The sequence below is a fragment of the Tasmannia lanceolata genome, unplaced genomic scaffold, assembly GCF_043159265.1.
Source record: "Tasmannia lanceolata isolate RefF3 unplaced genomic scaffold, GAP_Taslan_0.1 ptg000013l, whole genome shotgun sequence".
NCBI lineage: Eukaryota > Viridiplantae > Streptophyta > Magnoliopsida > Canellales > Winteraceae > Tasmannia > Tasmannia lanceolata.
The window spans coordinates 20,022,836-20,041,520 of NW_027518690.1; the positions used below are offsets into that span (position 1 = coordinate 20,022,836).

An 18,685-nucleotide genomic window follows, 5' to 3' on the forward strand; every position below is an offset into this window, starting at 1 on the left:
TCACAGCCCTTTACGGTGTATTTTGAGAAGTGGGCATCTCAGATTGGGTGTTGGGTTTGCTGAACACAATTTCTTTGATTTCTCTCCACCAGAAAATCCGCATAATCTCTAGGCTTGTCAACATTGGAAATCAAAAGCTTGTTTATTAAAGAAAGCTACTCGTGAGAAACCATTCGGGAAAATAAAAAGGGCTACTCACGAGAATAGATGGTTTTTCAATTCCCTGAGGGTCAGTTTGTTTGTAGTTACATTGTAGTGGCGAATTAAAACTTTTAGCAGTAGACAAGCAGAGCAGTCTCCTCTTAGTTACCTCAGAGTGCAGTGGTATGGGGTGTCACTACCGATGAGGAGAGAGAGAGCATCAATCCCGATATTCTACTAACAATTGCTATTAGTTAGAGGCACAGAACAATAGTATCACTGGAGTTGATACACGACGCACTTTAAATACAAGAAGCCGCATTGGTAGCTTTTCCTCAATCCAAATAATAAACTTGAGATCGTGACTTGTCAACCAGGAAGTTGTTTGGAAATACCGTAACAAAAGGTACATGGGGGTTTGTCGCTATTGATTTGGTCAAATACATGGTTTTAAATTTCGGTTTCGGTATTTCGGACCCCACCGAAATTGTAATTTCGACCAAACAAAATTTCGACATTTCATCCGAAATCCGACAAAATAATAAAAACAATATTTTATTCGATACCAAATTATGGCCGAAATTTCAGCTGTAATTTATTAAAAATAATTAAATAAATGATTTTTTGGGTGAAATTTCAGAATTTCAGACGAAATAAAATATCTAAGTGACATTTCAGTTTCGGTTCCGACAAAAACCCAAATTTTCGGATTTCAGTCGAAATTTAAAACCATGGTAAAATATGATCGTCTGGTTCTTATAGTTTAATGTTCCTATTCAGCAACCATAGTTATTGGCAAGGAGACAAGCCAAGTACTTTGAAACTCTACATGCAACCAACAAGAGTATTTTGCATACGTGGCAGCCAATAACCACGCAAAGCCCCGTCAAAACCCGAGATAGTGCAACCAAACAGACACTCGGGGGCGTTTGGATACGTGGATTTTAGAATCTTGGATTTCCTCAAAATCCTGCATGGGAGACGAGAAGGAGACCGACTGTTTCGCTTCTCTCTAGAATCTTGATTTTAAGTAAGAAATCCAGGTTTTAGAAATCTCTCCCACATTCTCAAATTTCTAAAACCTAGAAATATGGGATGATCTCCCACTCTCTTGCTGATGGAAAGAAGGGCGAGAAATCAGAAGCCGACGGCTGATCTCCTTTTTTTCTCTCGTCTTCCATCTACAATTTTGAGGAACTACAACATTCAAAAATCAGTGTATACAAACGGCCCCTCAGAGATTCGTGGATAATGCAATCCAAGGAGCAGCAATGCACGATATCTTGCCAATGAGTGAACGAGCATTGACTAAATATTATTACATTATCTATCTCCACAACATGATACGTATAATGATTGATCCAAAAGAAAAAACAAAACACAAAACATGGCCCCTTATCTTAAAAAGTACATCAGAACCAAAACGTGGAGTTCTACATCTCCCTTGCCTGATACACCTCTAAAACTGACTGATAAGTATAATTATGATAATCACGAAAAAAAATCCACAGGTCAAACTTAGGTCTGCTAGGAGAACAAAAAGAGTATATACTAACCATCCTAACAAAAATCATGCCTTCATTGCTCCCCCCAAGAGCGGAAACTGGCCAGGATCCTCAATGCAAGGTGCAGGATCAGAGTAAGCAGACGGCCGAGCTGAAAAGCCGCCCCTGGATCCACCCCGCTCTCCACGTCCACGACCTCTTCCCCCACGTCCACGACCAGATATAGGCCCCACATACTTGTCACCCTCTGCTGGCTTCAGGAATTCGTTTATGCTAACAGCCTGCAAAACAAATTTAAGGAATGGTGCATTTTTTTAATGTCATAGTAAGAAAATAGACAAAACAGAGATGGATGGGAAGCACACAAGTGATGCAAACTGAACCCAGCATGTAAAGGTGAATATGAGTTTTTTCTTTTTTCTTTTTCATAGAACAATAAGTTGAAATTGATGACCATGAGATTGAAGATGAGCAGCATATCTAAACGACGAGCCTAAGCAATATTGAGTTAATCTATCTACAGATATTACAATTAATGGCTTCCAATGAGGGATTAGAGTCACATTTGCAAATATTATTAGCTTAAATAAACACAAGAGGACTGATTTTGGTGGCATACAAAGAGGCCCAAGTGTTACGCCAATCTGGTTCTCCATATGGGAACAGTCTGGCTCCGTCTTCAACAAAAAAGTTGTTGCAGAAGTCCTGAAGATCACAAGCTAGTTATCATCAGTCAACTACAAGAATTGTTCCCAATCATTTATTGTGACTGGATTCTTGATCAGAGACTGATCGGGCGTTGGATTTAAGATTCACGAATGTCTTCAGCTGAGAAGGTACAATTTCAGAATTTATTACACATGGATTGAGTCAATGAGTTGTGGAAAAGCACAAATTGGAGGCAATTTTGGATTGCGGTCGAGCGTATTAATCGGTAACTTGACTGCCGATTTTCTGGCCAGTGATCTAACACTCCCTTAATTTGATTCTCACTTAGATAGTTGCGACTAGTATGGAAGTAAACACAAAACCTAACAAAACTGAGAAACTGAACGATACTAATTTTTCATTTTGATAACGACGGATCCGAGAGGTACTCAACCAAGATAGGATTGACTAGTTTCTGGATTTTGACCCTTCGAAAGAACCATCTTTGAACGCTAGTGCTTCCATTAAGAGTCATTATGAAACATTTTCAGAAGACATTTACAGTCTACACAAAGCGACTAATTATATTTTGATAAAATCGTCGAGTCCTATGATGGTGTATTGGAATCACTCATGCAACTTCTTATAGAGAGGTTTAACTTAGCAAAGATAAAAGCATGTGATTCCGAAGTTGACCATGTAAACAGAATGACAGTCATTTCCAAAGAACTAGCAGTAGCAGTCATAGGAAACCTAATTCCGGAAAATTAAGGTTTTAATTCCCCTACACAGTCTCTAGTTGTTGTCGCTACTAAATTCTTAGGGAGAAGGGAGTTAGAACTTTTCAATTCCCCGTGACGGACTGATAGTATTTCTCTCCGTCATGCTTTTTTTTTCATCTTTTTCTCTTGTTGACCTTCTCGGTCGGCTTTGTACATTCTTATTCTTCCACTAACAGATCACTTCATTCAAAAAAACAAAAAAAAGGAATATGTAGCAATGTCTCCCCTTTTGTATATGTGTGTGATTTCCTACAGTAGTCTCATGAATCAATATAAGTGTGTTAACATGCCTTCGTAAGCCTGCCTGTGCACACAAAAGTACCAATGGTTATTTCGAACATATACGGTTTGCCGTATTATAAGTTTCAGGATGGTGCAGAATTGGTGCAACCAATTCTTTTATGAGTAAGCATTATAGATCTTTTTTTTTTTTTAATGTTTGGTAAGCTGGGATCGAACCTTAGACCTCAAGATTAAAAAACAAAGCCTCGGCCATTGAGCTACAGGCCCAACCCCTAAGCATTATAGGTCTCCACTTAATTCAAGTTGCATTTAGCCACCAAAGTTACTAATGGTGGACTTGCATGTATCTGGTAACAGTGCCTACAATGGGAATGTTAAGTTCCCGAAAAAAGAGCAACTCCTCAACTATCATGCAAGGACTTGTGTTTTCAACTCAATGTCATCAGCACCACAGAAGCAAAAGTTGGCTGCTTGAAATCCACCAAAAACATTAAATATGATACCATAAGAATTCAAAAGGTTTTCTAAATAGCATCAATAAGCCACATAGAAACTAGATTAGCACACACAAATGACAATAACTCATCCTGACTCAACTCAGCTCAACTCAACTCAACTAAGCCTGTGTCCCAACTAGTTGGGGTCGTCAAAAGGGAGGCCCAGTGCACGAGGCTCCCGCCATTGCAGGGTCTGGGGAGGGGTAGATGTACGCAGCCTTACCCCTGCTTTGCAGAGAGGCTGTTTCCTTGACAATTACTCATCCTGACATACCCATAAATAATATGAACTCCAAATAGATAGTGGGAATATCAAATGTCTAACATCAAACAAAGCATTAGGGCATTACAAAGTTGATTTATGTTGGCAATCAAATGCCAACATAGACTTCAGTGCATAAAACATATTCCTTGAAGAAGAAAAATTCCCATGAACTTCTGCATGAGAATGAAATCAGAAGCAGGTCAAAGGACAAAGTTGAACCATACCTTACGAATTTTCTCCTCCTTTTCAAAGCTATCCTTTTTCTTAAGCTTATCCTTTTCAGACTTCTAGGAAAACAAAATAGAAGCAACGAAGCTACCATGTAAATAAAAAATCAGATTATAAATTATGTTAAATAACTAACAACTGGTGAAAGAAGGTAACTCATGAACCCACCAACTTAACAAAAAGGTCGTCCTCTTTCTTCTTCTCAATAAGTTGCATCAACTCAAAATCCTTGTCAAGTGTGACTTTTCTCTCCTCTGTCTTTAGAACTTCTAAAGCCTTCCTCTTTTCAGAAAGAAGCTTCTCATATTCTTCAAGAGTCATCTCCTGTAAAACAATCATCAATAGCAAGTCAGCTAGCAGATAAAAACATACCATTTTTAAAGGGTAACTCAGTAGAAATTTGTGTATGGTGTGACCACCTCAGTCCTTTTAATATAATTGGCTACCATTTTCAAAACAAGAAAATGAAATTTATGTGTGTGCATCGCTGGGTATGCGCCAATGTAAGTAGATATAGATATAGATATGTGCCCATGTGTAACTATGTCCTATATATTTGTATGTATATTCTGATCAATAAGTAGAATTCACTATTTTTTTTAATGGAATAAGTAGAGTTCACTATTGTGCGGATAAAAACTGAAAATTACTTTGTCCTCTTCTTCTGGGACCTTCTTTTCGGAAGCGTCCCGAGCATCTGCTTGTTCAGGCTTCGCTTTCTCAGGCTCCACATCCTTTGGTACTTCAGTCATCTCATGAGTATCCCTACGTGAAAGACAGCATCTTGCAACTAAGTTTTGTGGAAGAACATTAAAACATAAATGAATTGACTCCACCCTAAAAAGCGTATGAGTTATACATTAAGAAAACAAGAAATAGATAGCATTGAAGAGACAAGTAACATAAACAAAAAAGCCAATACCCAAGCATCAAAACCAAAAACATGAGCGTTAAAAGTTACATCAGCAAGGAAACTAAAGAATAAGCAATGCTGAATGCAATTTCTATCCCTTTGCTACCTGCACAGTAGTTCACATCAACCTCCCTATTTATGCACTTGGGATATAAAAATCATCGAGACCAGTGAAGCATATTAAAGATATAGTCATCTCCTAGAGGAGCTCTAACAATGGGAGTGGAGTTGGATTAGAGCAATAGTGCATTTTTGGCACTTGAGGGATGAGGGAGGTTTATGTAATGCCCGTACAATATATACATATATGTGCGTGTGCAAGTACAATTTGGTAGCAGTCTTAGGATCAGAGCCTGACCAAATCCATCTCAAACCAGTAAAAACCACTCACACCTCTGAGGAACACAGAAGAATGTGGAAATCTAGAAGAGTTGTAGAAGCTCCTACTATGCATTATCACCACATAAAAAAGGAGTGCTTTTAGGCTGAACTCCATAAAATGAAGCTGATGGAGAACACAGGAATAAGCATAATTTAACTATCTATATCCGTACCTCTGATATTCTTATCAATCAATTATTATTTCACTAGCCCTTTAACAACAGTTGGCTTCTAATCAATCCTTTACTCTTTCATATCAGTCCTTCCTCTTTTATATCATTCTTATCAGTCTTTCATATCAGTCCTTCCTCTTTTATTTCATTCTTATCAGTCTTTCAAATCAATCCTTTACTCTTTCATATCAGTCCTTCCTCTTTTAATTCATTCTTATTCCTCTCATATCAGTCCTCTTTCTTCTTTATCATCTTGTCAATCCTTTTTTATTCTCCAAGGTTGAACCATTGCCCTAGTGGTGATCCCGCTCAAGTGTGTTTAATTTATTTTCATATTAGCCACCATATCATCCCCTTTCTTCTTCCTCATCTGTCCTTTCTTCAGTATCAGCCTTTTCCCTTTTCCCTAGTGGTAATGCTCTCAAGATTGCACTGTTGAGACCAAGGGTTCAAACTTCATCACTACCTGTATAAAAAAATTGTTTCTTTTTCACATCAGTCCTTAATCAGTCCCTTTCATTTACTTTTTTGAGCAGCAATCAGTCCCTTTCATTTAGGTCTTCATTTTTTATCTCTCTTAATAGATATAACTCATATTTGGTTTCTTTTTCATTTGGCTATCATTAAACTTTAAAGTGCCAAGTTTATAATGGTTTTTGCTAACAAGTGCCCTAAGGGCACCCGTTAAGGTGCATTGGAAAAGAGATTTTACAATCATTTTACACATACTTTCATACTTTTACACATGTTTTGAGATTTCTTTATAAAATTTTGTGTAAAATATCCCTCCCAATGAACCTTAACAGGTGCCCTTAGGGCACTCTTTAGCAAAACCCTTTTATAATATACCGCAGTCAATCACATGCCCTTGTTCTAAAAATGGATCTGTTTGGAAACTAATAGGTTTTGTATGTTCTCTTATAGCTTTCAATATACACCCTTAATGTTACATTGATTCTTCTCATCCATTGAAGTACCCATGTAGGACACATGTCGGACTCCCAATACATTAGGAGTGACTGTGCCACTTCTAGATCTCTTTTAAGCTATTTTTCTACTACTACAACAAATTTACAATTATCACATGTTTTGAATTTTATCTATCCAAATTGTTGGTTTTTTGTGTGGAAATAAAATATTACATTTACATAACCTACCAAAACATTGCCATTAAAAAAAAAACACCCTACCAAAACATTATTGTTAAAGTATAAAAGATAAATAACGCCTTTCTCCAACAGCTTAAGCTTTTGGAGAAGTTGGTAAGTTAACATGGTATCAGAGCCAAAGGTCTCGAGTTCAAACCTCCTAGATAGCAAAAATCTACATGCGATGGTCGGCCCAAAGTGGGACCACATGTGCCACGTGTTTGCCAAGTGGGCCACACATGCGGGAGAGTGTTAAAGTATTAAAGATAAATAACGCCTTTCTCCAACAGCTTAAGCTTTTGGAGAAGTTGGTAAGTTAACAATTATATAACCATATTATCATGTAAAAGAATTAAAATTGGCCGAATCTACAAAGCCTTTCTTTGAGGTTAGCCGAATTCAACAATCAATACTCGTATCAGATTCTGACACTAGTATCCACACCCATGCAACAGAGTATACAACTTATTTACAACTACAATCACCACTCAGATTCCCTATCCAAAGTTCATGAACTCTCTAACTTCATTACCTATTGCTGATGTTTATCTGGTATCTTAAATGGTACTTGTAAAAGTAAGTAATCATGGTCGTAATTGTCATGGAGGAATTTAGAGGGCATATCAGTAGCTTCAATTATTCTCTTCCATCAAAAGGAGATGGTGAAGCTGCCCAGGCTTTTGGAGGCGGTTCTTGTGGTTGTGTTATTTCCAACCCTCCTCTTTATCTAGTGCAAATTTTTTTTGGATGGAAAAGTTTTTGTTTATTTGAAAAAAAACAATAATGGTAGTATGATGGAGAAAATTGGAATGAGGAAAATCTGCTATGATGGTTTATGGGGGCAACGGTCAGGTTTCTTTTAAGGGAAAAGGGCGTGTAGATTGGAGATGTGAGATTCTTTGGAGTTAGGGAAGGAGGCGGATGTGGGCGCATGTGCTTACCAATTCCGATAACAAGCTATGTAAGGATAGTATTCGATGCTAGACTCACCCTTCGCTCAAAGGGTTGGAAATTTTGTAACCATAATAACCAATGAAAGAATGTAAACATACACCCCCCCCCCCCCCCCCTAACACACACACACACACAAACAACCCAACCACAAAAAAAAACATGGAGGTAATAAAATGCAATGCTCAAGTAATCTGGGTTCAAAGTTACGAGGGGATTTTCTGGAAGACTCCAAGGAGATTATATAGTGACCACAAATGAATATTTTAATCTATGCTAGTTTTACAGCTAGCTAATACATTGCCTTCAAGAAGCCGAACAAATATGGCTAGGGAGACAGACCCCTTCACAAAAATCCTCTTCTTCTTCTCTACTCTTCGCAAAAAGTGTGTCTAAATCATATCAATAATCCCTCGTAATCTTATTCAAATCAACAAACACAAGTTGTTTGTTGAGTTTTCCAATTGCAGCTGGTTGTGAAATCTCACATGCAAGTGAGACGTGGCCTAATTAGAGAGCAAAAGGAAATGTTATAATCCGTCACTCATAAGATTTAGCATTACTGATTCTCCCAAAGTGTACGAAAAGGAAAATCACTGACATTTCCAAAGAAGAAAAGTAACAACCATGTGGTCTATAGTGATGAAGCATTGAAGTCGTATATTAAGTTCATATGCTAGACATTTGATCTTTTTTTATGTATACTTTGCTGGAGGGATCATTCTTCGTAATATTTTCTATTGCTTTCAATCAATTTATTCACCTCGGAAAAGAATGGGAAGGAATAACATTGCATGAAGTGGTGTCTTCGTAAAAATGGAACTAACATTCAATTCCATTTAAAGGATGGCAAAGCTAAAGCGAAAACATGGTAATTGGGAAAAACATAACCTAACATAGGTAACGCCGTAAATTAAAACACTCACACTCGATCCACCTATTAACTAAATCATTAAATTTGCATCCTTCTGCATGAGAGAAGTGCCCAACACCTGGATGAAGCACAAGACAATGTAGAAGAGCAGTACTTGAAGACAGTAAAGCACCCAAAAACGCTTCGTAGATCTCAAAGTCTTAGAGATCGGTCCCATGGTTTTATGGATGTTGATATACCATAGAGATTTCACCCAAGAAATCATGAGGGCAAACAAATGTAAAGAATGGCAGCAAAAAAAAGGGTTGTGTTCTTTAACCATTTTTAGCTCTGTAAACAGAATTTTTTTCCATAATGTTGTTCTAAGAACCATCCCAACTTTTATTTTTATTTTCTAAGAATCGTCCCAATTTTTAGGATTCCACATAATGAAGATCGATTCATTGGGATGCTTATTCATGCCCCGCCCCCCCCCCCCCCCCCGCCCCCCGACCGATGTTTTCTTCTCATTGTGGCGCCCAAAAGAACGAAAATCTCTGCTGCATTTAAACAAAGCGTGCTTATAAGAAAAATCTGACAATCTTGCTCAATTTTTCTTTAGAAGATAAATTTAGCAATATTTCCCCATTTTGGAGAAGTGGATATAAAGATAGCTGAAGGGATGCAGATTAAGAGAAGACGAGGAAAGAGAAAAAGTAAAGGAGATGGAGATGTTGGAATTGGGAAATCAACGGAGCGGTCAAGGTTGCCCTTAAAAGAGAATGACCGTCGTCATAAGTTCTATCAACATCGTTGCAGCTCTCTGCGTACCTGCACTCTCTATACATTTCCTTCTATATGCTTCGCCACGGTTCGATGCTCCAACCCACCACCACCACCACCTCATCATCGTTTCCATCCGAGGTGTCAAGCTGAAGCCCCACCGACTAGGGGTGGTTATTCGGTTATAACCGAACCGAAATAACCGAAATTTGATAACCGAAATAATTTCGGTTATCAAATTTTGGTAACCGAAACCGAACCGAAATTTTAAAAAACCGAACCAAAACCGAACCGATTAAAAATTCGGTTATTCGGTTATAACCGAATAAACCGAATAACCGAATAGTGGGAGAAAAAGAGGGAAAAAAGCAAAATCTTTGTTTCGATCGGAGGGCTAGGATGATCCAATCGAAATGATTTTTTGAGCATAGCCTAATTAAGTCATGATCAATCAAATGGACGGTTTTGATCATCCTTTGGAGTGCCCATATCACATCTTTTTTTGAAAAAATTATGGTTTTTATCATTAATTCGGTTATTTCGGTTAACCGAATTTTTTTTGGAGATAACCGAAACCGAAACCGAATAACCGAATTGCCAAAAATAAAAACCGAAACCGAACCGAAATGGAAAAAAATCGAACCGAACCGACCGAACCAATTCGGTTCGGTTCGGTTATTCGGTTTTAACCGAATAATGAACACCCCTACCACCGACTTGCCAGAACCGCATTGTGTAGCGGCGGTTATGGTTGTTGCCCACAAACCCCTTTTACCTTCTTCTAGTCGAAAACTCGAAATAAAGAAAAAAGGCAAGTTTTGTCAAGCATGTAAGAGAGAGAAAGTGTAGAAGAGAAATAGAATAAAAAGTAAAGAGGGAAGGAGCTTCCGCGTTTAAGAAATGGATACTCGATTTTTGGTAAGAGGGTAGAGTAGTACAAAAAAATAAAATAATAAAATAAAATCATTTAAAAAATAAAATCATTCAAAAAAATAATAAAATAAAATAAAATGAAAAAGGTGACTTGTTCGAAGAAAGGTTACGTGCTGGGAAAGAAAAGAGGAAAGAGAATAGAAGGTGTGTTTTTTTAGTGAAGGGAGCTTCCACATTTAACATATGGATACTTGATTTTTGGATATATGGTAGAGTGCTACAGAAAAATATAATAATAAAATAAAACCATTCAAAAAAATAATAAAATAAAATAAAGTGGAAAAGGTGACTTTTGTTCGAAGAAAGGTTATGTGGAGGGAAAGAAAAGATGAAAGAGAATAGAGGGGTAACTTTTGTTCGAAGAAAGGTTATGTGGAGGGAAAGAAAAGAGAAAAGAGAATACAGGGTGCTTTTTTTTTCTTTTTTGTCCTCTTCATTTATAGATGATAGTTGAAAACTTGAAATTCACACAGCTCATCCTTGATAAATAACAACTCGGCAACTCACAGACGCATCCGAGGTCAGATAATCTGATTACAGGAACACGATTCTATTCCAAATAATAGAAAAATGATTCTTAGAAATGAATTAGGAAACGTGATTCGGATTTTTGAAGCACTCCAAAGAATAAGAATTGATTGTGGCTCCCATAATGAGAATCAAAAGAAGGGTTAAAGAACGCAACCAAAGGCTCCAAGGAATCTTACCTCTGGGATGCCAAGGGGCAAAAAACGCATGACTCGACATGGTATGCATTATGACCGGGGAGAACCCAATTGACTCCGAAGAGACCTAACATGAAATATTAAAGATCACAAATGTAACTGCAATGGAGTAACAAGAGGTCGACAGACACAGAGTCAACAAGACATAACGGCATAACCCACAATGGCTGGCAATGATTTTACATCTTTAGAGCAGGTGATCAACGGTGAGAATCCCAACGAGACAAGTTGTCCGTCAAAAAGCATTTTACCCACAACGAGGCTTTAATTCTCCAAACTTCTAAGCAAGCAAATTAGAGGTAGAATGGATCATGTGAGTGAAGAAAGAACAAATACTTTCCAAATTCCTTTCTATAAATCAAATTGACCGTGACAAAAAGAGAGGTTGCAAAAAAAAGAAGAGAGGTTGCACCGTCAATCTCCCAATCGAAGAGGTTTCTTTGGTATCCTATGTTTGAATCTACAATCCCATTGGTTTTGCAAAGATAATCTGCCCCGCTATCTTTATGGGAGGCCACGCTACTCTCTTTATAGGAGGCCACGCTAAAAAAGCATGGGGAATTCATCTTTTAAAGTTCTATTACCACACCAATTTTTTTGAATGGTAATGAATAAATAATAATGAAGAAAGAACAACACCGATCGAGGAGGAAAGAAAGAGAGAGAAACAAAAAGAAGAGACAAACAGCAAGCAAATTGCTCAAAAGGCGTGGCATTTTGAGGTTCGAGCAAAACATTTCGGAAGGGGATAGATTTAGGGAATATTCAGAGAATCAGATCTGATTTTGGAAGTGGTGTTTTCCATCTCCTATGAAGGAATTTTTTCCAGAATTATTCTCTTTGGCCACTTCTAAGGAGGTGATGGTTAGGGATTATTTTAGAGTGCAGAGAGAATAAGGAGGTATGGAAGCCAGTATTCAGAAGGAATTTTTTTGATAGGGAACTTGAGGTGGTTGGCAGATTCTTGGAGACTATTGATTATTGAAAGGTGCTATATCAAGATGGATGGCGAGGACCATCTCGGTTCCATTCTTTCAATATATTGCCATTTCAAAAAAAGAAAAGAAAAGATGGATGGCGAGGATGACAAAAGGGTGTGGATCTGGAACTCTCCTGGAGAGTTCTCTATTAAATCTTTTTACAATCATCTCGTATCTTGCCCTAAGCCATGCAAAGTTTCCAATATTTGGAACATCCCAGCACCCTTAGTGTATGTGCCTTTGGTTGGGCTGCTTGCCTTGAAAGAATTCAGATGATGGATTTCTTGAGAGAACGGGAGAAGTTAATTATTGACCATTGCACACTTTGCATAGATGCGGGGAAATGGTGGATCATCTTTTTATTCACTGTAAAATGGCAAGAGAGGTATGGAGCAGGATATTGGCTAGGTTTGAGATTTCATGGATGTTCCCAGCCAAGCTGTTAGATGTGCTAGAGAGTTGGTCTAACGTCCCATGGCGAAAAAAAGGAAAGATTCTATGGAATCTATCTCTACTAGCAACTATATGTGTGTTGTGGAAAGAGCATAACGCGTGTCTTCAAAGGAAACATGAAGAGATAACACTTCCCTCATTAAAAAAGTGATAAGCCATCATCATATCGTGGGTGAACTTTACCATCCTTTAGGTTTGGGTCCGCCTATAATGCATGGTGTGCGTGGAAGGAGATTAGCCATGATTCAGAACACGTGCCCAAGGTGGTACAAAATTGGGAGCTCTTACACCTGGGTTTTTGAAGTTAACTTTGTATGGATCTAGTGTGGGGAATCCAGGCCCATCTGGAATTGGGGAGTGTTAAGGGATGAGTATGGAGAAGTGAAATGGGCATTTGCGGGTCCTGTAGGCTAATGAAGAGGAAGTGCGTGCTATCCACCAAGGAATGAAGTTTCTTAAGAACGAAGACTTGAATAAAGTGGTGGTATAGGGGGGACTCTCTTGATGTGATAAGATGTCTTAGTGGTTCCCACCCCTACCGTTGGAGATTTGCTTCTTTTTTATGAGATCCAGGATAGGGTGGGTGTCACTAATATATCTTTCCATCATGACTAAGAGATCGGCCAATGGAGTGGCTCCATTGGCCGATAGGTTGGCTCGGGAGGGTATCTCAAGGGAGGTAGTGGAGATTTTCTCCCTCCATAGTTGCCTTTGATGTTTTGTCCCAGGAGGGCTTTCTAATGTATCTCTTTCATTCATATCATTTGCTTGACATACCTCCTCGGTCTCTCTTTGATTTTTTATTTTTTTTAAATTACCATACAGAAAAAAGTAAGCAAATAACATTTTGGAAATTAGTCTTGAACTTCAAAAAGTCTCACAATATAGTTGGTTTGTTGTTCTCCTATATGCATCCATTGGGTCCAGCCTCCGTAACCAGATTCACATTTTACATCCATCACGGTTCCCCGGTGCTCCCTATCTTCTCTGTAATTCCACGACCATTTCTCGAAACGGCCTTTGTTCGTTAACCTCAACCTCATGATGCCAAGACCCCCCTCCCCCAAGCGTCTTTAATTGGCTAGCAAACAAATATCCCATTTTACTACGTAGCATTTCAACTATTTTCTATTATTTCCCAGCCTCCGTAACCAGATCCGCATTTTACATCCATCACGGTTCCCCAAAGGGGCTCCCTATCTCCTCTGTAATTCCACGACCATTTCTATCAAAGTGATCCTACCACATAATAGAAAAAGCGTTTTCCATAAGGTTAATTTCCTTTCCATTCTCTCCAAAAAAAAGCGTCTTTCCCTTCCATCTTCTTCCTCCCTTCTCCAAAGGTGCTTCCTATCTCTGTAATTCCACAGTCATTTGTTCGTCAACCTCAACCTCCTAATGCCAAGACTTCCATCTTTAATTGGCTAACAAACAACATCCTATTATATTATGTGGTATTTTCTATTACATTCTTTGTCGTTCCACATAAAGTTTCTTTGGAGTTGCTCTATTTTGTGTATGACTACAACCATCTAAAGGAATAATGACATTAAATAAAGACAGATATTAGCAAGGACAGCCTTGATCAAACTGTTCCTACCACAAAAGAATAGAAATTTTTTTTCCATAGGGTTAATTTTCTTTTCATTCTCTCGATTACCGAATCCCAAAAGACTTTAGTCGGCCTTCCAATACACAGCGGAAGGCCAAGATAAGAATTTAGGATGTCACCTTTCTTCTATGATTTGTGGGCACGGACACGTGTGTCACATGTTGACACGGACACGGAGTGTCGGACATGGCAAACTCCTAAAATTTAGAACGGCGACACGGCTAAAATAGAAAGTACATATAATCACGATTTGTGGATACGGATTTGTGTGCCGAGTTTCAACCCAGATATGAGGAATCTGACAAGACAAACCCTAAAAATCTAGAAATAGTGACACGCTCATACACGTACATACACATAAAGTTATTGAAGTTACTAACACTTCCACAATTGTAAATTTCGTTTCGTTTCGTCCGAAATGGACGAAACATTTCGGTTCCGGCCGAAAACCGGAATGAAATGACGAAATTTTGTTTCGTTCCGGATTTCGGCCGAAATCGACCGAAATTGACCAGAATTGATAGGAATTTACAGAAATTTACAGAAATTTACCGAAAAGTTTCGAACGAAATTGTCCGAAATTGTTCGAAATTTACAACTATGAACACTTCTAGTAGTACATTTAAAAGTGCCTTAAGGAGTGTCGACACATGAGGGCAAGGGTGTCGTGTCGGACACGACACGGGTGTCCACAATAAATTCAAAGTGTCGGTTGAATCATAGCCTTTCTTGCATCCAAAAATTTCAACATACATTTCCATTGCCTGGTCTTCCAGCCTTATTCCCAAATTAAGGATTTAGCGATGTTTAACATTTGATCAGAGATAGCTTCAGAGCATCTGAGAACGAACTGTAGATTCCTCAGCTTCCAAATATCATGGTTGTTAAAGAATAAGGTGTCATCTCCATATTAAAGATGAGAGATTTCTACGCCTGATTGACCAATTTTGAAACCTTCAATCAATCCCCTAGGACTAGCCCCATCCAACATTCTACTCAATCCCTCTACCAAGATGGTAAAAAGGGAAGGAGACAAAGGATCTAATTGTCCAAGACCCCTGGAAGTCTTGAAGAAGCATTTGGAAGTCCCATTGGCCGAAATTGAACACCATGTTGACAACATATTTGCATGTTTCTATACACTCAATTTTATAGGATTTCCACCGACATATCTGACAACCCAACATGATTCCATTTTAGTTGCAATCGACATGTATATTGAAACTGACATTTAAAACCTTTGTTGGAAATTAAGTCTATATGACAAGTGTAAAGCCTAGAATAAATAAGCTATGAGGCCTGTAAGGGTTTCCAAGTTTGTCACTTGGGCAACCATTATAAAGAGGAGTGTGCATGTAAGGAGCTGATTTTAATGATTTAATTTCATAATTTTTTTTCCTTTCTTCTACCTGTGTGTACCTAATTCTCACAATTCGTGAGCTGCTTCTTCCCAAAACCAAAACTCTAGACCTTACCAACCATTACACCTCCACGCAGATCATTGTATTTGGTAAAGGAGTTGCTTCCTTGCCCATCTAACATTATTGACAGCATCCTCGCCAATTAGTCATTAAGAAGTCAAGAAAGAGAAACAACATAAGGTCACTGGCAAGACTCAACTTCAGGGATCTATATGCCACTAGGCTACTGGAGAATATTGTGCTTCTCATGGAAACCGCTGCCATATATAGAATTCCAATAGAAAGTGTGCAATGACGTGGAGAAAAAATGACGTACAAGCTTCAGTGACGGCATGGCTCGGTTGCCATAAACAAAACAAAAAATTGTCATTTCTACACAGGGCTCAAAATAACGACAATTAAGGATGAAATGCACTGCTCACAAAAAGTGTGTGCGTTCAAAATGGGATAACCCCTAGTGGCGCCATGAATCTATAATTTTACTACTTTCTTTTGGATATTTTTTGTTTTATTTAATCAGAACTTCAGACTGGATTCTGAAAGCAGACTTTAAAACTCTTTTGGTCACATAATGGAAATTATGTCAGTTCTAAATCCTAGTAAGTACCTATACAAATGCAATTACAAGGAAAGGGTTTCAACGTAACAATTGTATGACTTCTTGAGTGAAACAGCTCCTACAATAACACATAGAGTGACCTAAAAGAGCACCCAGTGTATTCCTTTTCTTTTTTTTCTTTTTGTTTTCAGAATGTTGATTCTTGACATCTTGGTTGAGGGGCCCTCCCTTTTACCTTCTCTAATAAAGCTTCTTCATCATTAGGGGAAAAAACACCTAGAATCTACCAAATGAATTATGTTTTCTCTCAACGAGAAGATTTTATATCATCTAGATCTCAATGAAACAGAGTTGTGATCATCGAAACCAGGACAATGGCTCAACTCCAAACAAATGGACCTACTACAGCCTGAAGTCATCAAACAAGATGTTATAGAAATATACAAACACATAAATTTACATATTCTAATTAACTGGCAAACGTGAAAGTAAGAAGAGCATTAGAAAACTAGCATACCATCCAGAAGCTCCATCATTGTTGCCAGTTGGTTCTTTCCCATCACTGGTATCTTCTTTCTTCTCAAACTCATTTTGCCCTTCAGCCCTCCCATCACGCCAACCATAATTACGTCCCTCACCACCACTAAATCCACGGTTTTCACTACCGTAACCCCTTCCTTCATCGCCCGAAGAGTTCCAATTCTCATTTCCATATGGCCTATTGTCATTTCTGAAAGAACGGTTATCATTCTCATAAATACTCCCTTGATTGTCAACCGCCTTATCCCAGCCGTCATCCCCCTGGCCATGGTTTTCATTGCCACCAAAACCCTGATTCTCATTCCCAAACCCGCGATCTTCATTAAAGCCTCTGCCACGGCCACGGCCTCTTCCCCTACCTCCACCGCGGCCGCGCCCACGCCAGCCATCATCCGCCGCTTTTACATCAGAATCCCCACCAAAATTCCTCTGAAAACCGGTGGAATCCCCTCCAAAATTCGTCTGAAAACTGGTCGTTCGCCCGTTACCATACTGCCCCGAATCGTTACCACCGGATCCAACCCTTCCTGGCCCTCGACCGCGGCCACCTCTCCCTCGCCCTCTCTCTGCTCTCACTGAAATTTACCAAACACGCCATCAATGTTAGATACGTAGCCTTTGAAATTATCTTAACTTCATACTTCTTATATTATTACTAGGAGAGATTAAGGCCCGCTTCGTTTAAGATTATGACCACCGATTGTAACACCAAAACCTATTATTGGACTGCAAATTACATTTAAATTTAAGTCCAATAATAGGTTTAGGGTTGACAATCGGTTGTCATGATCTGAAACGAACAGCGCCTTAGAATGAACCTTGGCTTTGCAATTGTAACATTGTTATGATCTGCCTATTGGATTTTGCCATTTAGCCATGGTGGTTAACTCCTCAGGGTGAATTTTAATAATTATTTTTGGGAAATGATATCGGCACAACCATATTTTGATATTTTCGCTAACCCCTCTTGTCTTTTTAGTATTTAAAGAGCTGTCAAAAGGTTATTACATTTCCCAAAAAGCTCTCATGAGCCAATTAAAAAAGAAAAGACAGCTGGGTTTGTGCAAAAATCAAAATATGGTTGTGCTGATAACATTTCCCTTATTTTTTTAGGGTTTTGCGAATCATTTTACACATGGTTTGGGAATTTTACAAATGTTTTGAGTCCTTTCTATCAAAATATGAGTAAAATTTCTTCTCCAATACACCTTAACGAGTACCAGCAAAACCCTTCTTTTATAAGATCTTTTGTTTTCTTTAAAAAATTCAACAATCAGAATTAAAAAAACACAAGAACAACAAGTACAAGAAATTCCAAACAACAAGAAAAAAAAACAATGGAAAAACAATTACCAGATTCTGCGGGCGGAGGAGGTTTAGAAGGGAATTTTGAAGGAGCCAAAGAAGATTGCTTCTTCTCAGCTGCCGCCGGCGACTTTTTCTCGGCCGCCGGCGCCGGAGACTTCGAAGCTACGTGGGCGAGGAGAGTCATGAGATCATCGGCCTCATCTTCTCCCAAGAGAGCAAAGGAATTCTCCTGCCGAGCCATGGAGAAAAAACAACGAGGAAGAGTCTCGTCTAGGGTTTTACTGAAGATCGGATCTTAAACCCTAACCCTAACTCTAACAGAAGACGTACTTTCGAGAGAGGATCTTTCCATCTTTCTATCTATGCTTACAAGGGCGTTCGTGCAAATTGGTTGGGGAATTGGGTATTTATAGTGGGTTAGTGAAGATGTGCTAACTAAGTTCCACCCTTGATGTTGGATCCAACGGCCAACTTTGTTTGAGGAACAATTATTGGCAACTATAAGAACCCTTAGTATGTGTCTTTATACAGTGTGTAAGCCCGTAGAAGCCAGAATTTTCCGGTACTGTATGGGGCCCACACACCGTAGGATGATCCAAACCGTCCATTTGATGTTTGACTCAACGAAGCCTCTGTCCCAAAC

The 18,685-nt window shown here is 38.7% G+C and overlaps 1 protein-coding gene across 3 annotated transcripts; it reads right to left on the minus strand.

Annotated features, from left to right (window-relative positions):
- Positions 1 to 1,422: 1,422 nt before the first annotated feature.
- LOC143889934 (uncharacterized) lies at positions 1,423 to 18,432 on the minus strand. Of its 3 annotated transcripts, none has more exons than XM_077394337.1 (6): positions 18,088 to 18,432; positions 16,712 to 17,309; positions 4,960 to 5,074; positions 4,478 to 4,633; positions 4,306 to 4,365; positions 1,423 to 1,927 (listed from the first exon to the last, which is right to left on the minus strand). In XM_077394337.1, the coding sequence occupies exons 1-6, from the start codon at positions 18,281 to 18,283 to the stop codon at positions 1,712 to 1,714; spliced, it is 1,341 nt and encodes a 446-aa protein (XP_077250452.1). In that variant the 5' UTR covers positions 18,284 to 18,432; the 3' UTR covers positions 1,423 to 1,711. The 3 variants fall into 3 exon arrangements, with proteins under 3 accessions (XP_077250452.1, XP_077250451.1, XP_077250453.1); XM_077394336.1 differs by having other exon boundaries at positions 4,306 to 4,368; positions 18,088 to 18,431; XM_077394338.1 differs by lacking the exon at positions 4,306 to 4,365.
- Positions 18,433 to 18,685: the final 253 nt, after the last annotated feature.